Source organism: Oncorhynchus clarkii, chromosome 33, assembly GCF_045791955.1.
Source record: "Oncorhynchus clarkii lewisi isolate Uvic-CL-2024 chromosome 33, UVic_Ocla_1.0, whole genome shotgun sequence".
NCBI classification, from domain to species: domain Eukaryota; kingdom Metazoa; phylum Chordata; class Actinopteri; order Salmoniformes; family Salmonidae; genus Oncorhynchus; species Oncorhynchus clarkii.
In genome coordinates this window covers 33,743,675-33,770,803 of record NC_092179.1, presented here as the reverse complement: position 1 = coordinate 33,770,803, position 27,129 = coordinate 33,743,675, and the positions used below count along the sequence as shown (strand labels likewise).

General features: G+C 49.2%; 1 protein-coding gene across 2 annotated transcripts in view; it reads left to right on the top strand.

Moving 5' to 3' along the window:
• The window catches only part of LOC139392751 (protein tyrosine phosphatase receptor type O), a 129,456-nt gene that overhangs the window by 9,914 nt on the left and 92,413 nt on the right, over positions 1 to 27,129 (top strand). For both annotated transcript variants that reach the window (XM_071140995.1, XM_071140994.1), the window contains exons 2-5: positions 20,678 to 20,951; positions 21,680 to 21,835; positions 23,868 to 24,020; positions 26,081 to 26,617. In XM_071140995.1, the coding sequence (XP_070997096.1) occupies positions 20,678 to 20,951; positions 21,680 to 21,835; positions 23,868 to 24,020; positions 26,081 to 26,617 (1,120 nt within the window). The remainder of the gene's footprint in view (positions 1 to 20,677; positions 20,952 to 21,679; positions 21,836 to 23,867; positions 24,021 to 26,080; positions 26,618 to 27,129) is intronic.

Sequence of the window (27,129 nt, the reverse complement as noted above, 5' to 3'; positions counted from 1 at the left end):
TGTCTGTAATCATGGTGTGGCCTGATATCATTGGTTAATCACATGGCCTGATATCATTGGTTAATCACATGGCCTGATATCATTGGTTAATCTCATGGCCTGATATCATTGGTTAATCACATGGCCTGATATCATTGGTTAATCTCATGGCCTGATATCATTGGTTAATCACATGGCCTGATATCATTGGTTAGTTCTCAGATATTAAAATAGCATACAAAAACATGAATGATAGCATACGATCATAGATACAATGTGACTACATGAGCCTACAAACATTTACAATGAATAGCACAATCACTATAATCACAAGAATGGCTTCAGATCAAAGTCTACGCTGAGACCGAAGGGAGCAAAGGTCTTTAAATTAAAGATCCAGGCAGCCTCTCGTTTTAACAATACATTGTCGAGGTCACCCTCCTCCCCTAGGGAGGGTGAGATGTTCGAACCCGATATAACGTAGGGACGAAATCGAAGGGTTTTCTTCCAAAAAGTGGGCCGCAACTGGGTAAGTCCAGGTTTTACACCTAATGGTGCTACGATGCTCCGAGATTAATACTTTTAATTCACGCTTTGTTTTACCCACATCATTTTTACCACAAGGACAAATTATAAGATAAATAACTGCCTTAGTGGAGCACGTAATAACACCTTTTATTGGGATCTGTTTCCCTGTTTGTGGGTGTTTGAAGGATCTACATTTATAAGTGCCATTGCATTGAGCACAGCCATTACATTTGTAATTTCCATCCATTAGGGGAGCAAATAGACGTTGTGCAGGAATATCTTGGGTTGGTAAATCAGAGTTTACCAATTGGTCTCCGAGGCTTCTGCCCCGTGAGAATAGGACCAAGGGAAGGTCTGAAAACACATTACCGATACTGTCATCGGATCTTAGAATGGGCCAATCTTTGTGAACGATTCCCTTAATCGGTAGTTAGAACGCAAGAATGTTTATCTTTGTGAGACTGACCTTGAAAAAGGTCATGTTTGTTTTGAATTTTCTCAATGGCAGTATTAATCTGACTATTTATACCCCCTCTCCTTGAATTTTCTTGCGTCTCAGCCAACAAAAATATTTTTTTTTACAAATGATTTTGATTGGACAGAATTGTCTGTCGGGCAAACTGTTTTTCAAGGGAAGTGGGTGACAACTATCAGCCCTCAACAAACTGTTACGATCAGTAGGTTTCCTGTAAAGATCAGTGTATAGAACATTATCTTCACACAAGATCAGAAGATCAAGGAAACTGATTTGACGTGTATCAGATTGCATAGTAAATCTCAGATGCTCAGAACAGGAGTTAAGAAAAGCATGGAACGCCTGGAGCTGTTTTGCATCACTCCTCCATAGAACAAAAATATCATCAACATACCGTTTCCACATAATGATGTGAGGCAAGAAGACATTTTGCAGAGGATTGAAAATAGATTGTTTCTCCATGTAACCCACATTACACATTAGCATAGTTAGGAGCCTTGGGGGATCCCATAGTAGTACCCTTCGTCTGAATAAAGAAATCATTTACAAACACAAAGTAGTTGTGTGTGAGTACCATTTCAGACAATGTTATAATGCAGCACTGGAAGGTAGTTCATTAGGGTCACGTTGCAGAAGAAAATGTTCCATAGCTTCAATACCGCCCTCGTGTGGAATATTTGTGTATAACGACAACATCAAACGTAACTAACAAAGTATTATCAGGAAGAGGATCAAGAGATTCAATGATAGAGACCATACTGCTGGTGTCCTTTAGGAGGGGAGCTGTTCTAAGACCATACTGCTGGTGTCCTTTAGGAGGGGAGCTGTTCTGAGACCATACTGCTGGTGTCCTTTACAAAGGAGGGGAGCTGTTCTGAGACCATACTGCTGGTGTCCTTTAGGAGGGGAGCTGGTCTGAGACCATACTGCTGGTGTCCTTTAGGAGGGGAGCTGTTCTGAGACCATACTGCTGGTGTCCTTAGGAGGGGAGCTGTTCTGAGACCATACTGCTGGTGTCCTTTAGGAGGGGAGCTGTTCTGAGACCATACTGCTGGTGTCCTTTAGGAGGGGAGCTGTTCTGAGATCATACTGCTGGTGTCCTTTAGGAGGGGAGCTGTTCTGAGACCATACTGCTGGTGTCCATTAGGAGGGGAGCTGTTCTGAGACCATACTGCTGGTGTCCTTTAGGAGGGGAGCTGTTCTGAGACCATACTGCTGGTGTCCTTTAGGAGGGGAGCTGTTCTGAGACCATACTGCTGGTGTCCTTTACAAAGGAGGGGAGCTGTTCTGAGACCATACTGCTGGTGTCCTTTACAAAGGAGGGGAGCTGTTCTGAGACCATACTGCTGGTGTCCTTTAGGAGGAGAGCTGTTCTGAGACCATACTGCTGGTGTCCTTTAGGAGGGGAGCTGTTCTGAGATCATACTGCTGGTGTCCTTTAGGAGGGGAGCTGTTCTGAGACCATACTGCTGGTGTCCATTAGGAGGGGAGCTGTTCTGAGACCATACTGCTGGTGTCCTTTAGGAGGGGAGCTGTTCTGAGACCATACTGCTGGTGTCCTTTAGGAGGGGAGCTGTTCTGAGACCATACTGCTGGTGTCCTTTACAAAGGAGGGGAGCTGTTCTGAGACCATACTGCTGGTGTCCTTTACAAAGGAGGGGAGCTGTTCTGAGACCATACTGCTGGTGTCCTTTAGGAGGAGAGCTGTTCTGAGACCATACTGCTGGTGTCCTTTAGGAGGGGAGCTGTTCTGAGACCATACTGCTGGTGTCCTTTAGGAGGGGAGCTGTTCTGAGACCATACTGCTGGTGTCCTTTAGGAGGGGAGCTGTTCTGAGACCATACTGCTGGTGTCCTTTACAAAGGAGGGGAGCTGTTCTGAGACCATACTGCTGGTGTCCTTTAGGAGGGGAGCTCTTCTGAGACCATACTGCTGGTGTCCTTTACAAAGGAGGGAGCTGTTCTGAGACCATACTGCTGGTGTCCTTTACAAAGGAGGGGAGCTGTTCTGAGACCATACTGCTGGTGTCCTTTAGGAGGGGAGCTGTTCTGAGACCATACTGCTGGTGTCCTTTAGGTGGGGAGCTGTTCTGAGACCTTACTGCTGGTGTCCTTTACAAAGGAGGGGAGCTGTTCTGAGACCATACTGCTGGTGTCCTTTAGGAGGGGAGCTGTTCTGAGACCATACTGCTGGTGTCCTTTACAAAGGAGGGGAGCTGTTCTGAGACCATACTGCTGGTGTCCTTCACAAAGGAGGGGAGCTGTTCTGAGACCATACTGCTGGTGTCCTTTAGGAGGAGAGCTGTTCTGAGACCATACTGCTGGTGTCCTTTAGGAGGGGAGCTGTTCTGAGACCATACTGCTGGTGTTCTTTAGGCGGGGAGCTGTTCTGATACCATACTGCTGGTGTCCTTTAGGAGGGGAGCTGTTCTGAGACCATACTGCTGGTGTCCTTTACAAAGGAGGGAGCTGTTCTGAGATCATACTGCTGGTGTCCTTTACAAAGGAGGGAGCTGTTCTGAGACCATACTGCTGGTGTCCTTTAGGAGGGGAGCTGGTCTGAGACCATGCTGCTGGTGTCCTTTATAAAGGAGGGGAGCTGTTCTGAGACCATACTGCTGGTGTCCTTTAGGAGGGGAGCTGTTCTGAGACCATACTGCTGGTGTCCTTTAGGAGGGGAGCTGTTCTGAGACCATACTGCTTGTGTCCTTTAGGAGGGGAGCTGTTCTGAGACCAGACTGCTGGTGTCCTTTATGAGGGGAGCTGTTCTGAGACCATACTGCTGGTGTCCTTTAGGAGGGGAGCTGTTCTGAGACCATACTGCTGGTGTCCTTTAGGAGGGGAGCTGTTCTGAGACCATACTGCTGGTGTCCTTTACAAAGGAGGAGAGCTGTTCTGAGATCATACTGCTGGTGTCCTTTACAAAGGAGGGGAGCTGTTCTGAGATCATACTGCTGGTGTCCTTTAGGAGGGGAGCTGGTCTGAGACCATACTGCTGGTGTCCTTTACAAAGGAGGGGAGCTGTTCTGAGACCATACTGCTGGTGTCCTTTAGGAGGGGAGCTGTTCTGAGACCATACTGCTGGTGTCCTTTACAAAGGAGGGGAGCTGTTCTGAGATCATACTGCTGGTGTCCTTTAGGAGGGGAGCTGTTCTGAGACCATACTGCTGGTGTCCTTTAGGAGGGGAGCTGTTCTGAGACCATACTGCTGGTGTCCTTTAGGAGGGGAACTGTTCTGAGACCATACTGCTGGTGTCCTTTACAAAGGAGGGGAGCTGTTCTGAGACCATACTGCTGGTGTCCTTTACAAAGGAGGGGAGCTGGTCTGAGACCATATTGCTGGTGTCCTTTAGGAGGGGAGCTGTTCTGAGACCAGACTGCTGGTGTCCTTTAGGAGGGGAGCTGTTCTGAGACCATACTGCTGGTGTCCTTTAGGAGGGGAGCTGTTCTGAGACCATACTGCTGGTGTCCTTTAGGAGGGGAGCTGTTCTGGGACCATACTGCTGGTGTCCTTTAGGAGGGGAGCTGTTCTGAGACCATACTGCTGGTGTCCTTTACAAAGGAGGAGAGCTGTTCTGAGACCATACTGCTGGTGTCCTTTAGGAGGGGGAGCTGTTCTGAGACCAGACTGCTGGTGTCCTTTACAAAGGAGGGGAGCTGTTCTGATATCATACTGCTGGTGTCCTTTAGGAGGAGAGCTGTTCTGAGACCATACTGCTGGTGTCCTTTAGGAGGGGAGCTGTTCTGAGACCATACTGCTGGTGTCCTTTACAAAGGAGGAGAGCTGTTCTGAGACCATACTGCTTGTGTCCTTTAGGAGGGGGAGCTGTTCTGAGACCAGACTGCTGGTGTCCTTTACAAAGGAGGGGAGCTGTTCTGATATCATACTGCTGGTGTCCTTTAGGAGGAGAGCTGTTCTGAGACCATACTGCTGGTGTCCTTTACAAAGGAGGGGAGCTGTTCTGATATCATACTGCTGGTGTCCTTTAGGAGGAGAGCTGTTCTGAGACCATACTGCTGGTGTCCTTTACAAAGGAGGGGAGCTGTTCTGATATCATACTGCTGGTGTCCTTTAGGAGGAGAGCTGTTCTGAGACCATACTGCTGGTGTCCTTTACAAAGGAGGGGAGCTGTTCTGAGACCATACTGCTGGTGTCCTTTAGGAGGGGAGCTGTTCTGAGACCATACTGCTGGTGTCCTTTAGGAGGGGGAGCTGTTCTGAGACCAGACTGCTGGTGTCCTTTAGGAGGGGAGCTGTTCTGAGACCATACTGCTGGTGTCCTTTACAAAGGAGGGGAGCTGTTCTGAGACCAGACTGCTGGTGTCCTTTAGGAGGGGAGCTGTTCTGAGACCATACTGCTGGTGTCCTTTAGGAGGGGAGCTGGTCTGAGACCATACTGCTGGTGTCCTTTAGGAGGGGAGCTGTTCTGAGACCATACTGCTGGTGTCCTTTAGGAGGGGAGCTGTTCTGAGACCATACTGCTGGTGTCCTTTACAAAGGAGGGGAGCTGTTCTGAGACCATACTGCTGGTGTCCTTTAGGAGGGGAGCTGGTCTGAGACCATACTGCTGGTGTCCTTTAGGAGGGGAGCTGTTCTGAGACCATACTGCTGGTGTCCTTTAGGAGGGGAGCTGTTCTGAGACCATACTGCTGGTGTCCTTTACAAAGGAGGGGAGCTGTTCTGAGACCATACTGCTGGTGTCCTTTACAAAGGAGGGGAGCTGGTCTGAGACCATATTGCTGGTGTCCTTTAGGAGGGGAGCTGTTCTGAGACCAGACTGCTGGTGTCCTTTAGGAGGGGAGCTGTTCTGAGACCATACTGCTGGTGTCCTTTAGGAGGGGAGCTGTTCTGAGACCATATTGCTGGTGTCCTTTAGGAGGGGAGCTGTTCTGAGACCATACTGCTGGTGTCCTTTACAAAGGAGGAGAGCTGTTCTGAGACCATGCTGCTGGTGTCCTTTACAAAGGAGGGGAGCTGTTCTGAGACCATACTGCTGGTGTCCTTTAGGAGGGGAGCTGTTCTGAGACCAGACTGCTGGTGTCCTTTAGGAGGGGAGCTGTTCTGAGACCATACTGCTGGTGTCCTTTAGGAGGGGAGCTGTTCTGAGACCATACTGCTGGTGTCCTTTAGGAGGGGAGCTGTTCTGAGACCATACTGCTGGTGTCCTTTACAAAGGAGGGGAGCTGTTCTGATATCATACTGCTGGTGTCCTTTAGGAGGAGAGCTGTTCTGAGACCATACTGCTGGTGTCCTTTACAAAGGAGGGGAGCTGTTCTGAGACCAGACTGCTGGTGTCCTTTAGGAGGGGAGCTGGTCTGAGACCATACTGCTGGTGTCCTTTAGGAGGGGAGCTGTTCTGAGACCATACTGCTGGTGTCCTTTAGGAGGGGAGCTGTTCTGAGACCATACTGCTGGTGTCCTTTACAAAGGAGGGGAGCTGTTCTGAGACCATACTGCTGGTGTCCTTTTGGAGGGGAGCTGTTCTGGGACCATACTGCTGGTGTCCTTTAGGAGGGGAGCTGTTCTGATACCATACTGCTGGTGTCCTTTAGGAGGGGGAGCTGTTCTGAGACCATACTGCTGGTGTCCTTTAGGAGGGGAGCTGTTCTGATACCATACTGCTGGTGTCCTTTAGGAGGGGAGCTGTTCTGAGACCATACTGCTGGTGTCCTTTAGGAGGGGAGCTGTTCTGATACCATACTGCTGGTGTCCTTTAGGAGGGGAGCTGTTCTGAGACCATACTGCTGGTGTCCTTTAGGAGGGGAGCTGTTCTGAGACCATACTGCTGGTGTCCTTTAGGAGGGGAGCTGTTCTGAGACCATACCGCTGGTGTCCTTTAGGAGGGGAACTGTTCTGAGACCATACTGCTGGTGTCCTTTACAAAGGAGGGGAGCTGTTCTGAGACCATACTGCTGGTGTCCTTTACAAAGGAGGGGAGCTGGTCTGAGACCATATTGCTGGTGTCCTTTAGGAGGGGAGCTGTTCTGAGACCAGACTGCTGGTGTCCTTTAGGAGGGGAGCTGTTCTGAGACCATACTGCTGGTGTCCTTTAGGAGGGGAGCTGTTCTGAGACCATACTGCTGATGTCCTTTAGGTGGGGAGCTGTTCTGAGACCTTACTGCTGGTGTCCTTTACAAAGGAGGGGAGCTGTTCTGAGACCATACTGCTGGTGTCCTTTAGGAGGGGAGCTGTTCTGAGACCTTACTGCTGGTGTCCTTTACAAAGGAGGGGAGCTGTTCTGAGACCAGACTGCTGGTGTCCTTTAGGAGGGGAGCTGTTCTGAGACCATACTGCTGATGTCCTTTAGGTGGGGAGCTGTTCTGAGACCTTACTGCTGGTGTCCTTTACAAAGGAGGGGAGCTGTTCTGAGACCAGACTGCTGGTGTCCTTTAGGAGGGGAGCTGTTCTGAGACCATACTGCTGGTGTCCTTTAGGAGGGGAGCTGTTCTGAGACCATACTGCTGGTGTCCTTTAGGAGGGGAGCTGTTCTGAGACCATACTGCTGGTGTCCTTTACAAAGGAGGGGAGCTGTTCTGAGACCATACTGCTGGTGTCCTTTAGGAGGGGAGCTGTTCTGAGACCATACTGCTGGTGTCCTTTAGGAGGGGAACTGTTCTGAGACCATACTGCTGGTGTCCTTTACAAAGGAGGGGAGCTGTTCTGAGACCATACTGCTGGTGTCCTTTACAAAGGAGGGGAGCTGGTCTGAGACCATACTGCTGGTGTCCTTTAGGAGGGGAGCTGTTCTGAGACCATACTGCTGGTGTCCTTTAGGAGGGGAGCTGTTCTGAGACCATACTGCTGGTGTCCTTTACAAAGGAGGGGAGCTGTTCTGAGACCATACTGCTGGTGTCCTTTAGGAGGGGAACTGTTCTGAGATCATACTGCTGGTGTCCTTTAGGAGGGGAGCTGTTCTGAGACCATACTGCTGGTGTCCTTTTGGAGGGGAGCTGTTCTGAGACCATACTGCTGGTGTCCTTTAGGAGGGGAGCTGTTCTGATACCATATTGCTGGTGTCCTTTAGGAGGGGAGCTGTTCTGAGACCATACTGCTGGTTTCCTTTAGGAGGGGAGCTGTTCTGAGACCATACTGCTGGTGTCATATAAGAGGGGAGCTGTTCTGAGACCATACTGCTGGTGTCCTTTACAAAGGAGGGGAGCTGTTCTGAGACCATACTGCTGGTGTCCTTTACAAAGGAAGGGAGCTGGTCTGAGACCATACTGCTGGTGTCCTTTAGGAGGGGAGCTGTTCTGAGACCAGACTGCTGGTGTCCTTTAGGAGGGGAGCTGTTCTGAGACCATACTGCTGGTGTCCTTTAGGAGGGGAGCTGTTCTGAGACCATACTGCTGGTGTCCTTTAGGAGGGGAACTGTTCTGAGACCATACTGCTGGTGTCCTTTACAAAGGAGGGGAGCTGTTCTGAGACCATACTGCTGGTGTCCTTTACAAAGGAGGGGAGCTGGTCTGAGACCATATTGCTGGTGTCCTTTAGGAGGGGAGCTGTTCTGAGACCAGACTGCTGGTGTCCTTTAGGAGGGGAGCTGTTCTGAGACCATACTGCTGGTGTCCTTTAGGAGGGGAGCTGTTCTGGGACCTTACTGCTGGTGTCCTTTAGGAGGGGAGCTGTTCTGAGACCATACTGCTGGTGTCCTTTAGGAGGGGAGCTGTTCTGAGACCATACTGCTGGTGTCCTTTAGGAGGGGAGCTGTTCTGAGACCATACTGCTGGTGTCCTTTACAAAGGAGGGGAGCTGTTCTGATATCATACTGCTGGTGTCCTTTAGGAGGAGAGCTGTTCTGAGACCATACTGCTGGTGTCCTTTACAAAGGAGGGGAGCTGTTCTGAGATCATACTGCTGGTGTCCTTTAGGAGGGGAGCTGTTCTGAGATCATACTGCTGGTGTCCTTTAGGAGGGGAGCTGTTCTGAGACCATACTGCTGGTGTCCTTTAGGAGGGGAGCTGTTCTGAGACCATACTGCTGGTGTCCTTTACAAAGGAGGGGAGCTGTTCTGAGACCATACTGCTGGTGTCCTTTAGGAGGGGAGCTGTTCTGAGACCATACTGCTGGTGTCCTTTAGGAGGGGAGCTGTTCTGAGACCATATTGCTGGTGTCCTTTAGGAGGGGAGCTGTTCTGAGACCTTACTGCTAGTGTCCTTTAGGAGGGGAGCTGTTCTGAGACCATACTGCTGGTGTCCTTTAGGAGGGGAGCTGTTCTGAGACCATACTGCTGGTGTCATATAAGAGGGGAGCTGTTCTGAGACCATACTGCTGGTGTCCTTTAGGAGGGGAGCTGTTCTGAGACCATACTGCTGGTGTCCTTTAGGAGGGGAGCTGTTCTGAGACCATACTGCTGGTGTCCTTTAGGAGGGGAGCTGTTCTGAGACCATACTGCTGGTGTCCTTTAGGAGGGGAGCTGTTCTGAGACCATACTGCTGGTGTCCTTTAGGAGGAGAGCTGTTCTGAGACCATACTGCTGGTGTCCTTTAGGAGGGGAGCTGTTCTGAGACCATACTGCTGGTGTCCTTTAGGAGGGGAGCTGTTCTGAGACCATACTGCTGGTGTCCTTTAGGAGGGGAGCTGTTCTGAGACCATACTGCTGGTGTCCTTTAGGAGGGGAGCTGTTCTGAGACCATACTGCTGGTGTCCTTTAGGAGGGGAGCTGTTCTGAGACCATACTGCTGGTGTCCTTAGGAGGGGAACTGTTCTGAGACCAGACTGCTGGTGTCCTTTAGGAGGGGAGCTGTTCTGAGACCATACTGCTGGTGTCCTTTAGGAGGGGATCTGTTCTGAGACCATACTGCTGGTGTCCTTTAGGAGGGGAGCTGTTCTGAGACCATACTGCTGGTGTCCTTAGGAGGGGAGCTGTTCTGAGACCATACTGCTGGTGTCCTTAGGAGGGGAGCTGTTCTGAGACCATACTGCTGGTGTCCTTTACAAAGGAGGGGAGCTGTTCTGAGACCAGACTGCTGGTGTCCTTTAGGAGGAGAGCTGTTCTGAGACCATACTGCTGGTGTCCTTAGGAGGGGAGCTGTTCTGAGACCATACTGCTGGTGTCCTTTACAAAGGAGGGGAGCTGTTCTGAGACCAGACTGCTGGTGTCCTTTAGGAGGGGGAGCTGTTCTGAGACCATACTGCTGGTGTCCTTTAGGAGGGGAGCTGTTCTGAGACCATACTGCTGGTGTCCTTTAGGAGGGGAACTGTTCTGAGACCATACTGCTGGTGTCCTTTAGGAGGGGAGCTGTTCTGAGACCATACTGCTGGTGTCCTTTAGGAGGGGAGCTGTTCTGAGACCATACTGCTGGTGTCCTTTAGGAGGGGAGCTGTTCTGAGACCATACTGCTGGTGTCCTTTAGGAGGGGAGCTGTTCTGAGACCATACTGCTGGTGTCCTTTAGGAGGGGAGCTGTTCTGAGACCATACTGCTTGTGTCCTTTAGGAGGGGAGCTGTTCTGAGACCATACTGCTGGTGTCCTTTAGGAGGGGAGCTGTTCTGAGACCATACTGCTGGTGTCCTTTAGGAGGGGAGCTGTTCTGAGACCATACTGCTTGTGTCCTTTAGGAGGGGAGCTGTTCTGAGACCATACTGCTGGTGTCCTTTACAAAGGAGGGAGCTGTTCTGAGACCATACTGCTGGTGTCCTTTAGGAGGGGAGCTGTTCTGAGACCAGACTGCTGGTGTCCTTTAGGAGGGGAGCTGTTCTGAGACCATACTGCTGGTGTCCTTTAGGAGGGGGAGCTGTTCTGAGACCATACTGCTGGTGTCCTTTAGGAGGGGAGCTGTTCTGAGACCATACTGCTGGTGTCCTTTACAAAGGAGGGAGCTGTTCTGAACACAACACAACCCTACAGTCCTACAACATCCTCAACACAACCCTACAGTCCTACAACATCCTCAACACAACCCTACAGTCCTACAACATCCTCAACACAACCCTACAGTCCTACAACATCCTCAACACAACCCTACAGTCCTACAACATCCTCAACACAACCCTACAGTCCTACAACATCCTCAACACAACCCTACAGTCCTACAACATCCTCAACACAACCCTACAGTCCTACATCATCCTCAACACAATCCTACAGTCCTACATCATCCTCAACACAACCCTACAGTCCTACATCATCCTCAACACAACCCTACAGTCCAACAACATCCTCAACACAACCCTACAACATCCTCAACACAATCCTACAGTCCAACAACATCCTCAACACAACCCTACAGTCCTACATCCTCAACACAACCCTACAGTCCAACAACATCCTCAGCACAACCCTACAGTCCTACAACATCCTCAACACAACCCTACAGTCCAACAACATCCTCAACACAACCCTACAGTCCAACAACATCCTCAACACAACCCTACAGTCCTACAACATCCTCAACACAACCCTACAGTCCTACATCCTCAACACAACCCTACAGTCCTACAACATCCTCAACATGTAGGAACACAGCTCTAATACTGTAATGTTGAACATCCTCAACATGTAGGAACACAGCTCTAGTACTTTAATGCTGTGCTGGTTGTGTAAGAATAACAAACACAAACGAACAGCTATACTGTAGTCCTGTAAATTACTGTAGTGTTGTGGACTGTCTGTTTGTCTGTTCCCCTGCCGACCCTCCCTCCCCTACGTCAGATTATAATCCCCACAGAGACCAGCAGGATTCTGACCCAAATGCATAATCTAATCTGATTTGGTTCCTGGTGGAATGTGTGTCACAAGCCCCTCCCATCACACCACCATAATCTACCAGCTGATGATAATGATGTGGAGAGGATGTGAGCGATGATGGGAGGGTCAGTACAGATGTGGCAACATGGTGGCTTTCAGGACAAGAATTTGCTGACTCTAGAACCACCTCCATGATTCTAGAACTCTACAACACCCATCCCTCTAGAACTGTAGAACCACCACCATGATTCTAGAACTCTACAACACCCATCCCTCTAGAACTGTAGAACCACCACCATGATTCTAGAACTCTACAACACTCATCCCTCTAGAACTGTAGAACCACCACCATGATTCTAGAACTCTACAACACCCATCCCTCTAGAACTGTAGAACCACCACCATGATTCTAGAACTCTACAACACCCATCCCTCTAGAACTGTAGAACCACCACCATGATTCTAGAACTGTACAACACCCATCCCTCTAGAACTGTAGAACCACCACCATGATTCTAGAACTCTACAACACCCATCCCTCTAGAACTGTAGAACCACCACCATGATTCTAGAACTCTACAACACCCATTCCTCTAGAACTGTAGAACCACCACCATGATTCTAGAACTCTACAACACCCATCCCTCTAGAACTGTAGAACCACGACCATGATTCTAGAACTCTACAACACCCATCCCTCTTGAACTGTAGAACCACCACCATGATTCTAGAACTCGACAACACCCATCCCTCTAGAACTGTAGAACCACCACCATGATTCTAGAACTCTACAACCCCAAGCCAACAGACAGTGGAGACGTTGCTATAACTACAGGAATACCCAAGCCAACAGACAGTGGAGATGTTGCTATAACTACAGGAACACCCAAGCCAACAGACAGTGGAGACGTTGCTATAACTACAGGAACACCCAAGTCAACAGGAACAGCCAAGTCAACAGACAGTGGAGACGTTGCTATAACTACAGGAACACCCAAGCCAACAGACAATGGTGACGTTGCTATAACTACAGGAACACCCAAGCCAACAGACAGTGGTGACGTTGCAGTGAGGCAGAGGCATGAAGACCCAGGCTGGGATCATATGACACAGGAAGTAGTTGATACAGACCCAGGCTGGGATCCTATGACAGAGGAAGTAGTTGATACAGACCCAGGCTGGGATCCTATGACAGAGGAAGTAGTTGATACAGACCCAGGCTGGGATCCTATGACAGAGGAAGTAGTTGATACAGACCCAGGCTGGGATCCTATGACAGAGGAAGTAGTTGATACAGACCCAGGCTGGGATCCTATGACAGAGGAAGTAGTTGATACAGACCCAGGCTGGGATCCTATGACAGAGGAAGTAGTTGATACAGACCCAGGCTGGGATCCTATGACAGAGGAAGTAGTTGATACAGACCCAGGCTGGGATCCTATGACAGAGGAAGTAGTTGATACAGACCCAGGCTGGGATCCTATGACAGAGGAAGTAGTTGATACAGACCCAGGCTGGGATCCTATGACAGAGGAAGTAGTTGATACAGACCCAGGCTGGGATCCTATGACAGAGGAAGTAGTTGATACAGACCCAGGCTGGGATCCTATGACAGAGGAAGTAGTTGATACAGACCCAGGCTGGGATCCTATGACAGAGGAAGTAGTTGATACAGACCCAGGCTGGGATCCTATGACAAAGGAAGTAGTTGATACAGACCCAGGCTGGGATCCTATGACAGAGGAAGTAGTTGATACAGACCCAGGCTGGGATCCTATGACAGAGGAAGTAGTTGATACAGACCCAGGCTGGGATCCTATGACAGAGGAAGTAGTTGATACAGACCCAGGCTGGGATCCTATGACAGAGGAAGTAGTTGATACAGACCCAGGCTGGGATCCTATGACAGAGGAAGTAGTTGACAGAGTACTTGTATAGTCTATTTCCTGAAAAAGCATTGCTGTAACTTCTAGTCCATCCAGATAGACAGTGTGGCGGTATCTCTCTTCCTTCTATGGCAGAGGAGGTAGGTAAGGGATGTGTTGCCATGGTGATCTGGTCCACAGGCCAGGGCTCTGAGACGTTGCCATGGTGATCAGGGCGGGGCTCGGAGGCCACAGGAAGGAAGATGTGATCAGAATCAGAAACCTCAACGTGAACAGCAGCTGGACTGCCAGAGTTTCTCTTCTCTGCTGTTATCATGTTAAGTTGGCCTTTTACAACCGAGGCTGCTGGGCCGGTAGTTAGGGGGCAGCAAGGTGACCCCTGATTTAGCAGGGGGGCAGGGAGGGGGCAGGGGGTTGCAGGGTGTAAGATGTGCAGCAGGGGGGCAGAAGCCTTGGCAGAACAGCAGGGATGGGCATTGAAGGGGGGCAGAAGCCCTGGCAGAACAGCAGGGATGGGCAGTGAAGGGGGGCAGAAGGAGAGCAGGATGGCGTCAGTCTTGGCAGAACAGAAAGGAAGTGGTAGGAGGGCAGGTAGACACCCTGCAGTGAGACTAATGAGATTCTGACCAGGAAAGGGAAGGCTGGGAATGAAACTCTCTGTTGACAGACTCTGTGGAGGAATAATGCAGCTCCTCTCAGCCTCCGTCTCAACCTCTGTCTCCTCTCCTCTCAGCCTCCGTCTCAACCTCTGTCTCCTCTCCTCTCAGCCTCTGTCTCAATCTCTGTCTCCTCTCCTCTCAGCCTCCGTCTCAACCTCTGTCTCCTCTCCACTCTGCCTCCGTCTCAACCTCTGTCTCCTCTCCTCTCAGCCTCCGTCTCAACCTCTGTCTCCTCTCCACTCTGCCTCCGTCTCAACCTCTGTCTCTTCTCCTCTCTGCCTTTGTCTCTCAGTGAGACTAACCGTCAGTAGGCGTCTGATCACTGAAGCTGATTGGCCCTGGACCAGATCTAGGAACACAGAGGGAGAAGACAGGAACCACTGCTCAAACAGCTGAAACTGTAGAGACTTACCAGTCCTCTGGGGTAGAGATAGAACACACAGAGCTACTGAGAGTGGGAGGCAGGATAAACATGGAGGAACCACTGGTCAAACTGCAGAGACTGTAGAGACTTCCCAGTTCTCTGGGGTAGAGATAGAACACACAGAGCTACTGAGAGGGGGAGGCAGGATATACATGGAGGAACCACTGGTCAAACTGCAGAGACTGTAGAGACTTCCCAGTTCTCTGGGGTAGAGATAGAACACACAGAGCTACTGAGAGGGGGAGGCAGGATAAACATGGAGGAACCACTGGTCAAACAGCTGAGACTGTAGAGACTTCCCAGTTCTCTGGGGTAGAGATAGAACAGAGCTACTGAGAGGGGGGAGGCAGGATAAACATGGAGGAACCACTGGTCAAACAGCTGAGACTGTAGAGACTTCCCAGTTCTCTGGGGTAGAGATAGAACAGAGCTACTGAGAGGGGGGAGGCAGGATAAACATGGAGGAACCACTGGTCAAACAGCTGAGACTGTAGAGACTTCCCAGTTCTCTGGGGTAGAGATATAATGTAAAGTTTCCCTGTAGTGGTTCTCTGAGGACCAGGATGTAATGTTTACCTGTAGTGGTTCTCTGAGGACCAGGATGTAATGTTTACCTGTAGTGGTTCCCTGAGGACCAGGATGTAATGTTTCCCTGTAGTGGTTCTCTGAAGACCAGGATGTAATGTTTACCTGTAGTGGTTCTCTGAGGACCAGGATGTAATGTTTACCTGTAGTGGTTCTCTGAGGACCAGGATGTAATGTTTACCTGTAGTGGTTCTCTGAGGACCAGGATGTAATGTTTCCCTGTAGTGGTTCCCTGAGGACCAGGATGTAATGTTTATCTGTAGTGGTTCTCTGAGGACCAGGATGTAATGTTTACCTGTAGTGGTTCCCTGAGGACCAGGATGTAATGTTTCCCTGTAGTGGTTCTCTGAGGACCATGATGTAATGTTTACCTGTAGTGTTTCTCTGAGGACCAGGATGTAATGTTTACCTGTAGTGGTTCTCTGAGGACCAGGATGTAATGTCACTCTCCCCAGAGTAGATCTTTATTAATCTGACCCTGAGGGGTCACTCTCCCCAGAGTAGATCTTTATTAATCTGACCCTGAGGGGTCACTCTCCCCAGAGTAGATCTTTATTAATCTGACCCTGAGGGGTCACTCTCCCCAGAGTAGATATTTATTAATCTGACCCTGAGGGGTCACTCTCCCCAGAGTAGATCTTTATTAATCTGACCCTGAGGGGTCTAGATCTTTATTAATTTGACCCTGAGGGGTCACTCTCCCCAGAGTAGATCTTTATTAATCTGACCCTGAGGGGTCACTCTCCCCAGAGTAGATCTTTATTAATCTGACCCTGAGGGGTCACTCTCCCCAGAGTAGATCTTTATTAATCTGACCCTGAGGGGTCAGTCACCCCAGAGTAGATCTTTATTAATCTGACCCTGAGGGGTCTAGATCTTTATTAATCTGACCCTGAGGGGTCAGTCTCCCCAGAGTAGATCTTTATTAATCTGACCCTGAGGGGTCTAGATCTTTATTAATCTGTCCCTGAGGGGTCACTCTCCCCAGAGTAGATCTTTATTAATCTGACCCTGAGGGGTCACTCTCCCCAGAGTAGATCTTTATTAATCTGTCCCTGAGGGGTCACTCTCCCCAGAGTAGATCTTTATTAATCTGACCCTGAGGGGTCTAGATCTTTATTAATCTGACCCTGAGGGGTCACTCTCCCCAGAGTAGATCTTTATTAATCTGACCCTGAGGGGTCTAGATCTTTATTAATCTGACCCTGAGGGGTCACTCTCCCCAGAGTAGATCTTTATTAATCTGACCCTGAGGGGTCACTCTCCCCAGAGTAGATCTTTATTACTCTGACCCTGAGGGGTCACTCTCCCCAGAGTAGATCTTTATTAATCTGACCCTGAGGGGTCTAGATCTTTATTAATTTGACCCTGAGGGGTCACTCTCCCCAGAGTAGATCTTTATTAATCTGACCCTGAGGGGTCACTCTCCCCAGAGTAGATCTTTATTAATCTGACCCTGAGGGGTCACTCTCCCCAGAGTAGATCTTTATTAATCTGTCCCTGAGGGGTCACTCTCCCCAGAGTAGATCTTTATTAATCTGACCCTGAGTGGTCACTCTCCCCAGAGTAGATCTTTATTAATCTGACCCTGAGTGGTCACTCTCCCCAGATTAGATCTTTATTAATCTGTCCCTGAGGGGCCACTCTCCCCAGAGTAGATCTTTATTAATCTGACCCTGAGGGGTCACTCTCCCCAGAGTAGATCTTTATTAATCTGACCCTGAGGGGTCACTCTCCCCAGAGTAGATCTTTATTAATCTGACCCTGAGGGGTCTAGATCTTTATTAATTTGACCCTGAGGGGTCACTCTCCCCAGAGTAGATCTTTATTAATCTGACCCTGAGGAGTCACCCTCCCCAGAGTAGATCTTTATTAATCTGACCCTGAGGGGTCACTCTCCCCAGAGTAGATCTTTATTAATCTGTCCCTGAGGGGTCACTCTCCCCAGAGTAGATCTTTATTAATCTGACCCTGAGGGGTCACTCTCCCCAGAGTAGATCTTTATTAATCTGACCCTGAGGGGTCACTCTCCCCAGAGTAGATCTTTATTAATCTGTCCCTGAGGGGTCACTCTCCCCAGAGTAGATCTTTATTAATCTGACCCTGAGGGGTCACTCTCCCCAGAGTAGATCTTTATTAATCTGACCCTGAGGGGTCTAGATCTTTATTAATTTGACCCTGAGGGGTCACTCTCCCCAGAGTAGATCTTTATTAATCTGACCCTGAGGGGTCACTCTCCCCAGAGTAGATCTTTATTAATCTGACCCTGAGGGGTCACTCTCCCCAGAGTAGATCTTTATTAATCTGACCCTGAGGGGTCTAGATCTTTATTAATTTGACCCTGAGGGGTCACTCTCCCCAGAGTAGATCTTTATTAATCTGACCCTGAGGGGTCACTCTCCCCAGAGTAGATCTTTATTAATCTGACCCTGAGGGGTCACTCTCCCCAGAGTAGATCTTTATTAATCTGACCCTGAGGGGTCTAGATCTTTATTAATTTGACCCTGAGGGGTCACTCTCCCCAGAGTAGATCTTTATTAATCTGACCCTGAGGGGTCACTCTCCCCAGAGTAGATCTTTATTAATCTGACCCTGAGGGGTCACTCTCCCCAGAGTAGATCTTTATTAATCTGACCCTGTGGGGTCACTCTCCCCAGAGTAGATCTTTATTAATCTGACCCTGAGGGGTCTAGATCTTTATTAATTTGACCCTGAGGGGTCACTCTCCCCAGAGTGGATCTTTATTAATCTGACCCTGAGGGGTCACTCTCCCCAGAGTAGATCTTTATTAATCTGACCCTGAGGGGTCACTCTCCCCAGAGTAGATCTTTATTAATCTGACCTTGCGGGGTCAGTCTCCCCAGAGTAGATCTTTATTAATCTGCCCCTGAGGGGTCTAGATCTTTATTAATCTGACCCTGAGGGGTCAGTCTCCCCAGAGTAGATCTTTATTAATCTGACCCTGAGGGGTCTAGATCTTTATTAATCTGTCCCTGAGGGGTCACTCTCCCCAGAGTAGATTTTTATTAATCTGACCCTGAGGGGTCACTCTCCCCAGAGTAGATCTTTATTAATCTGACCCTGAGGGGTCACTCTCCCCAGAGTAGATCTTTATTAATCTGACCCTGAGGGGTCACTCTCCCCAGAGTAGATCTTTATTAATCTGACCCTGAGGGGTCACTCTCCCCAGAGTAGATCTTTATTAATCTGACCCTGAGGGGTCACTCTCCCCAGAGTAGATCTTTATTAATCTGACCCTGAGGGGTCTAGATCTTTATTAATCTGTCCCTGAGGGGTCACTCTCCCCAGAGTAGATCTTTATTAATCTGACCCTGAGGGGTCACTCTCCCCAGAGTAGATCTTTATTAATCTGACCCTGAGGGGTCACTCTCCCCAGAGTAGATCTTTATTAATCTGTCCCTGAGGGGTCACTCTCCCCAGAGTAGATCTTTATTAATCTGACCCTGAGGGGTCACTCTCCCCAGAGTAGATCTTTATTAATCTGTCCCTGAGGGGTCAGTCTCCCCAGAGTAGATCTTTATTAATCTGTCCCTGAGGGGTCTAGATCTTTATTAATCTGACCCTGAGGGGTCTAGATCTTTATTAATCTGTCCCTGAGGGGTCACTCTCCCCAGAGTAGATCTTTATTAATCTGACCCTGAGGGGTCACTCTCCCCAGAGTAGATCTTTATTAATCCGACCCTGAGGGGTCACTCTCCGCACTCTGTATAAGCCATCTCATCCAATCAGATGGCGTATTCATCACAAAACCATTTGATGTTGCCAATTATTTTAATGATTATTTAATTGGCAAAGTTGGCAAATGTAGGCAGGAAATGCCAACAACGAACAGTGAACCATTGTATTCATACATAATAAAACACATAATGAAAGAAAAGCATTGCAAGTTACAATTCTGTAAAGTTAGTGTTGGAGAGGTGGAACAAATGTTGTTCTCGATCAACAATGACAGACCTCCTGGCATTGACCACTTAGATGGAAGGCTACTGAGGATGGTAGCTGAATCTATAGCCACTCCTACTGAGGATGGTAGCTGACTCTATAGCCACTCCTACTGAGGATGGTAGCTGACTCTATAGCCACTCCTACTGGAGGATGGTAGCTGAATCTATAGCCACTCCTACTGAGGATGGTAGCTGACTCTATAGCCACTCCTACTGAGGATGGTAGCTGACTCTATAGCCACTCCTACTGAGGATGGTAGCTGACTCTATAGCCACTCCTACTGAGGATGGTAGCTGACTCTATAGCCACTCCTACTGAGGATGGTAGCTGACTCTATAGCCACTCCTACTGAGGATGGTAGCTGACTCTATAGACACTCCTACTGAGGATGGTGTCTGACTCTATAGCCACTCCTACTGAGGGTGGTAGCTGACTCTATAGCCACTCCTACTGAGGATGGTAGCTGACTCTATAGCCACTCCTACTGAGGATGGTGTCTGACTCTATAGCCACTCCTACTGAGGATGGTAGCTGACTCTATAGCCACTCCTACTGAGGATGGTAGCTGACTCTATAGCCACTCCTACTGAGGATGGTATCAGACTCTATAGCCACTCCTACTGAGGATGGTAGCTGACTCTATAGCCAGTCCTATCTGTCATATCTTTAATCTGAGCCTAGAGGAAAGTCTTTGTCCTCAGGCCTGGAGGGAAGCCAAAGTAATTCAACTACCCAAGAGTGGTAAAGCGGCCTTTACTGGTTCTAACAGCCGACCAATCAGCTTGCTGCTCTTAGCAAACTGTTGGAGAAAATTGCATTTGACCAAATTCCTCTGCAAACAAATGAACAACAGACTTTAATTATGCTTATTATAAAGAAGGGAACTCAACATGTCCTGTACTGACACAAATGACTAGTCTCTGTAGGTCAGGTGGTCTGGAGAAGCCAAACTGTTAGAGCAGCGATCTGATGATGATGTGAATTTATTGCTCCATTTCTCGAGACTCAACAGCCCTCTCTCTCTCCGCTCCCCCCCCCCCTCTCTCTCTCTCTCCTCTCGCTCTCTCCTCTCTCTCCTCTCTCTTTTCCTCTCTCTCTCTCCTCTCTCTCTCTCCTCTCTCTCCTCTCTCAATCTCCTCTCTCTCTCCTCTCTCTCTCTCTCTTCTCTCTCTCCTCTCTCTCTCTCTTCTCTCTCTCTCCTCTCTCTCTCCTCTCTTCTCTCGCTCTCCTCTCCTCTCTCTCCTCTCTCTCTCCCCTCTCTCTCTCCTCTCTCTCTCCTCTCTCGCTCTCCTCTCTCTCTCCTCTCTCTCCTCTCTCCTCTCGCTCTCCTCTCTCTCTCCTCTCTCTCTCTTCTCTCTCTCTCTTCTCTCTCTCTCTTCTCTCTCTCTCTCCTCTCTCTCTCCTCTCTCTCCTCTCTCTCTCTCCTCTCTCTCCTCTCTCTCTCCTCTCTCTCCTCTCTCTCTCTCTCTCTCCTCTCTCTCTCCTCTAGACCATTGTGTCCTTCCAGGTGTCAGTTAAAGAGGAGGACTGGATCGTAGTGACCCTGGAGCCATCTGACCTGCGGGAGAACGTGACGGGGTATGCTGCCCGGGTGATGGGCGAGCCCCGAACCCACCTGCTACCATTCCCGAACCTGACCGACCCCACCGCGACACCTCTGGTCTTTAACTCCTCCCACCACGGACTCTGCTACACCGTTAGCCTGCTGCTCAGACAGGGGAAGACCTGGTCCAAGTCCATCCAGACTATATCTGTTCTCACCAGTAAGTATTCAGACAGGGGAAGACCTGGTCCAAGTCCATCCAGACTATAACTTTTCTCACCAGTAAGTATTCAGACAGGGGAAGACCTGGTCCAAGTCCATCCAGACTATATCTGTTCTCACCAGTAAGTATTCAGACAGGGGAAGACCTGGTCCAAGTCCATCCAGACTATATCTGTTCTCACCAGTAAGTATTCAGACAGGGGGAGACCTGGTCCAAGTCCATCCAGACTATATCTGTTCTCACCAGTAAGTATTCAGACAGGGGGAGACCTGGTCCAAGTCCATCCAGACTGTATCTGTTCTCACCAGTAAGTATTCAGACAGGGGGAGACCTGGTCCAAGTCCATCCAGACTATATCTGTTCTCACCAGTAAGTATTCAGACAGGGGGAGACCTGGTCCAAGTCCATCCAGACTATATCTGTTCTCACCAGTAAGTATTCAGACAGGGGAAGACCTGGTCCAAGTCCATCCAGACTATATCTGTTCTCACCAGTAAGTATTCAAACAGGGGAAGACCTGGTCCAAGTCCAACTGTTCTGAATCCAGCTCAACAGAGTTTGCTTTAGATCAGTCTTTGTGTGCGTGACTTGTTGTGTTTGTTAGTCATCTCTCTATTTATTTCCCATTCTTCACTGTGGAGGTTGTAGTGGTTGTTGTGCCCCTGACCAGGTAGTCAGTCAGGCCTGATGGTGTATCTATCTGATGTCCGTCTGTCCCCCTGCAGAGCCGCGTCCGGTGGACAGTGTGGTGATCACAGACTACCCAGAGGCTCCAGAGACAGGTGTGGTTTTTGAGATCAGCTCCCCAGAGAACAACGTCTTCAGTCGGGTCAACATCAGCTACGCAGAGGGCCGGGAGCAGAGATCCATGCTCTATAAAGGTGAGGCCTCTGGCTGGACAGACTGGAACAACAGGTGTAGCTGACTAGCCCGATCTGGACAGACTGGAACAACAGGTGTAGCTGACTAGCCCGTTCTGGACAGACTGGAACAACAGGTGTAGCTGACTAGCCCGTTCTGGACAGACTGGAACAACAGGTGTAGCTGACTAGCCCGTTCTGGACAGACTGGAACAACAGGTGTAGCTGACTAGCCCGTTCTGGACAGACTGGAACAACAGGTGTAGCTGACTAGCCCGTTCTGGACAGACTGGAACAACAGGTGTAGCTGACTAGCCCGTTCTGGGCAGACTGGAACAACATGTGAAGCTGACTATCCCGTTCTGGACAGACTGGAACAACAGGTGTAGCTGACTAGCCCGTTCTGGACAGACTAGAACAACAGGTGTAGCTGACTAGCCCGTTCTGGACAGACTGGAACACCAGGTGTAGCTGACTAGCCCGTTCTGGACAGACTAGAACAACAGGTGTAGCTGACTAGCCCGTTCTGGACAGACTGGAACAACAGGTGTAGCTGACTAGCCCGTTCTGGACAGACTGGAACAACAGGTGTAGCTGACTAGCCCGTTCTGGACAGACTGGAACAACAGGTGTAGCTGACTAGCCCGTTCTGAACAGACTTGAACAACAGGTGTAGCTGACTAGCCCGTTCTGGACAGACTGGAACAACAGGTGTAGCTGACTAGCCCGTTCTGGGCAGACTGGAACAACAGGTGTAGCTGACTAGCCCATTCTGGACAGACTGGAACAACAGGTGTAGCTGACTAGCCTGTTTTGGACAGACTGGAACAACAGGTGTAGCTGACTAGCCTGTTCTGGACAGACTGGAAACACAGGTGTAGCTGACTAGCCCGTTCTGGACAGACTGGAACAACAGGTGTAGCGTACTAGCCCGTTCTGGACAGACTGGAACAACATGTGTAGCTGACTAGCCCGTTCTGGGCAGACTGGAACAACAGGTGTAGCTGACTAGCCCGTTCTGAACAGACTGGAACAACAGGTGTAGCTTACTAGCCCGTTCTGGACAGACTGGAACAACAGGTGTAGCTGACTAGCCCGTTCTGGACAGACTGGAACAACAGGTGTAGCTTACTAGCCCGTTCTGGACAGACTGGAACAACAGGTGTAGCTGACTAGCCCATTCTGGACAGACTGGAACAACAGGTGTAGCTGACTAGCCCGTTCTGGACAGACTAGAACAACAGGTGAAGCTGACTATCCCGTTCTGGACAGACTGGAACAACAGGTGTAGCTGACTAGCCCATTCTGGACAGACTGGAACAACAGGTGTAGCTGACTAGCCCGTTCTGGACAGACTGGAACAACAGGTGTAGCTGACTAGCCCGTTCTGGACAGTTCAGCGTTGACTTATTTGAGTTGGATCGACTGAGTTGAGCAGGTCTGTATTAGGTCATGTTTCTTGTTCACAGACACAAGTTGAAGACTTATGTGTTCTGTCCTCAAATTTATATAAAGCAGACTGTTATGTTCTGTGTTATAGTTTTCTATAAATCATACCATCATCTTCTGTGTTCTAGTCTTCTATAAAGGGAAGACTGTTCTGTGTTCTAGACTTCTATAAAGGGAAGACTGTTCTGTGTTCTAGACCTCTATGAAGGAAAGACTGTTCTGTGTTCTAGACCTCTATAAAGGAAAGACTGTTCTGTGTTCTAGACCTCTATAAAGGAAAGACTGTTCTGTGTTCTAGACCTCTATAAAGGAAAGACTGTTCTGTGTTCTAGACTTCTATGAAGGAAAGACTGTTCTGTGTTCTAGACCTCTATAAAGGAAAGACTGTTCTGTGTTCTAGACCTCTATAAAGGAAAGACTGTTCTGTGTTCTAGACCTCTATGAAGGAAAGACTGTTCTGTGTTCTAGACCTCTATAAAGGAAAGACTGTTCTGTGTTCTAGACCTCTATAAAGGAAAGACTGTTCTGTGTTCTAGACTTCTATGAAGGAAAGACTGTTCTGTGTTCTAGACCTCTATGAAGGAAAGACTGTTCTGTGTTCTAGACTTCTATAAGGGAAAGACTGTGTTTAAACACTGGCTCCCTGGGACGTGTTACAGCAACATCTCCTTCCAGCTGATCTCTGAAGCTACAGTCAACAGAACCACACTGGTCCGACGCAGCGACCTGACCCATGAACCCCGGCAACACAGGACAGGTAGATACTATATACCCATGAACCCCGGCAACACAGGACAGGTAGATACTATATACCCATGAATCCCGGCAACACAGGACAGGTAGATACTATATACCCATGAACCCCGGCAACACAGGACAGGTAGATACTATATACCCCACAGGACAGGTAACTAACTACATACCCCATGAGTCCTGGCAACACAGGACAGGTAACTAACTACATACCCCATGAGTCCCGGCAACACAGGACAGGTAACTAACTACATACCCCATGAGTCCCGGCAACACAGGACAGGTAACTAACTACATACCCCATGAGTCCCGGCAACACAGGACAGGTAACTAACTACATACCCCATGAGTCCCGGCAACACAGGACAGGTAACTAACTACATACCCCATGAGTCCCGGCAACACAGGACAGGTAACTAACTACATACCCCATGAGTCCCGGCAACACAGGACAGGTAACTAACTACATACCCCATGAGTCCCGGCAACACAGGACAGGTAACTAACTACATACCCCATGAGTCCTGGCAACACAGGACAGGTAACTAACTACATACCCCATGAGTCCCGGCAACACAGGACAGGTAACTAACTACATACCCCATGAGTCCCGGCAACACAGGACAGGTAACTAACTACATACCCCATGAGTCCTGGCAACACAGGACAGGTAACTAACTACATACCCCATGAGTCCCGGCAACACAGGACAGGTAACTAACTACATACCCCATGAGTCCCGGCAACACAGGACAGGTAACTAACTACATACCCCATGAGTCCTGGCAACACAGGACAGGTAGATACTATATACCCCACAGGACAGGTAACTAACTACATACCCCACAGGACAGGACAGGTAACTAACTACATACCCCACAACACAGGACAGGTAACTAACTACATACCCCACAACACAGGACAGGTAACTAACTACATACCCCACAACACAGGACAGGTAACTAACTACATACCCCACAACACAGGACAGGTAGATACTACATACCCCACAACACAGGACAGGTAACTAACTACATACCCCACAACACAGGACAGGTAACTAACTACATACCCCACAACACAGGACAGGTAACTAACTACATACCCCACAGGACAGGACAGGTAACTAACTAGATACCCCACAACACAGGACAGGTAACTAACTACATACCCCACAACACAGGACAGGTAACTAACTACATACCCCACAACACAGGACAGGTAGATACTACATACCCCACAACACAGGTAACTAACTACATACCCCACAGGACAGGTAACTAACTACATACCCCACAACACAGGACAGGTAACTAACTACATACCCCACAACACAGGACAGGTAACTAACTACATACCCCACAACACAGGACAGGTAGATACTACATACCCCACAGGACAGGACAGGTAACTAACTACATACCCCACAACACAGGACAGGTAGATACTACATACCCCACAACACAGGACAGGTAACTAACTACATACCCCACAACACAGGACAGGTAGATACTACATACCCCACAACACAGGACAGGTAACTAACTACATACCCCACAGGACAGGTAACTAACTACATACCCCACAACACAGGACAGGTAGATACTACATACCCCACAACACAGGACAGGTAACTAACTACATACCCCACAGGACAGGTAACTAACTACATACCCCACAGGACAGGTAACTAACTACATACCCCACAACACAGGACAGGTAGATACTACATACCCCACAACACAGGACAGGTAGATACTACATACCCCACAGGACAGGTAACTAACTACATCCCCCATGAGAACGTTATTGAACCAGTCAGGTTGTTATTGAACTTTGTGTTTATTTTACCTTCACTTAACTAGGCAAGTCAGTTAAGAACACATTATTTGTTTCAATGAAGGACAGAAGGACAGATTTGTACCTTTCAGGGATTCAAACTTGCAACCTTTCGGTTACTAGTCCAACACTTTAACCACTAGGCTACTCTGCCGCCCCTAGTCACTAGTAACAGCATTTCTATGGAGATGGCAAACTAATACTAATGTTTGTGTTTCACTGCAGTGCCCAACCCTCCCCTCAACATCTCCCATAAGATCGTACCACTCAGCCAGAGGGTGCTACCAGGGGGGGTCCCTAGCTCCGAGGTGACCCAGGACACGCTCCGGCGGGCGCGGGATGTCCCCCTCATAGAGGAACAGGAATTACAGGAGAACCAGGAGATACAGGAAGTGATCTCAGAGGAGGTGGTGGGCGGAACCACCCAGGTCTCCTACAGCTCCGCCCCTCAGGGCTTCAACAGCTCGACAGGCTATGCCACCTCTATCTCTAACACTAACAGCACAGAAGAAGAGACCGCCACGCAGCCCTATTGGCCGGAGCCCTACGGTAGTCCCTCCCCTACGGATGGAGAGGAGGAGTTTGTGAACGCGGTGGTCCCAGAGTATGAGGACTCCAATGAGCCGGGCTCTGCCATGAGCCTGCCCCCAGAGATCTCCGTCACCCCCACCCGCTTTCCCCCCATACTGCTGGAGCTACGCTGGCTACCCCCGCGACCCCCCACCACATACGACAGTTTCAACGTCTACATCTACAGAGACGGTAAGCTAAAGGCCACTACGGTGGTCAATAAGAACCACATACGACAGGTTCAACGTCTACATCTACAGAGACGGTAAGCTAAAGGCCACTACGGTGGTCAATAAGAACCACATACGACAGGTTCAACGTCTACATCTACAGAGACGGTAAGCTAAAGGCCACTACGGTGGTCAATAAGAACCACATACGACAGGTTCAACGTCTACATCTACAGAGACGGTAAGCTAAAGGCCACTACGGTGGTCAATAAGAACCACATACGACAGGTTCAACGTCTACATCTACAGAGACGGTAAGCTAAAGGCCACTACGGTGGTCAATAAGAACCACATACGACAGGTTCAACGTCTACATCTACAGAGACGGTAAGCTAAAGGCCACTACGGTGGTCAATAAGAACCACATACGACAGGTTCAACGTCTACATCTACAGAGACGGTAAGCTAAAGGCCACTACGGTGGTCAATAAGAACCACATACGACAGGTTCAACGTCTACAGAGACGGTAAGCT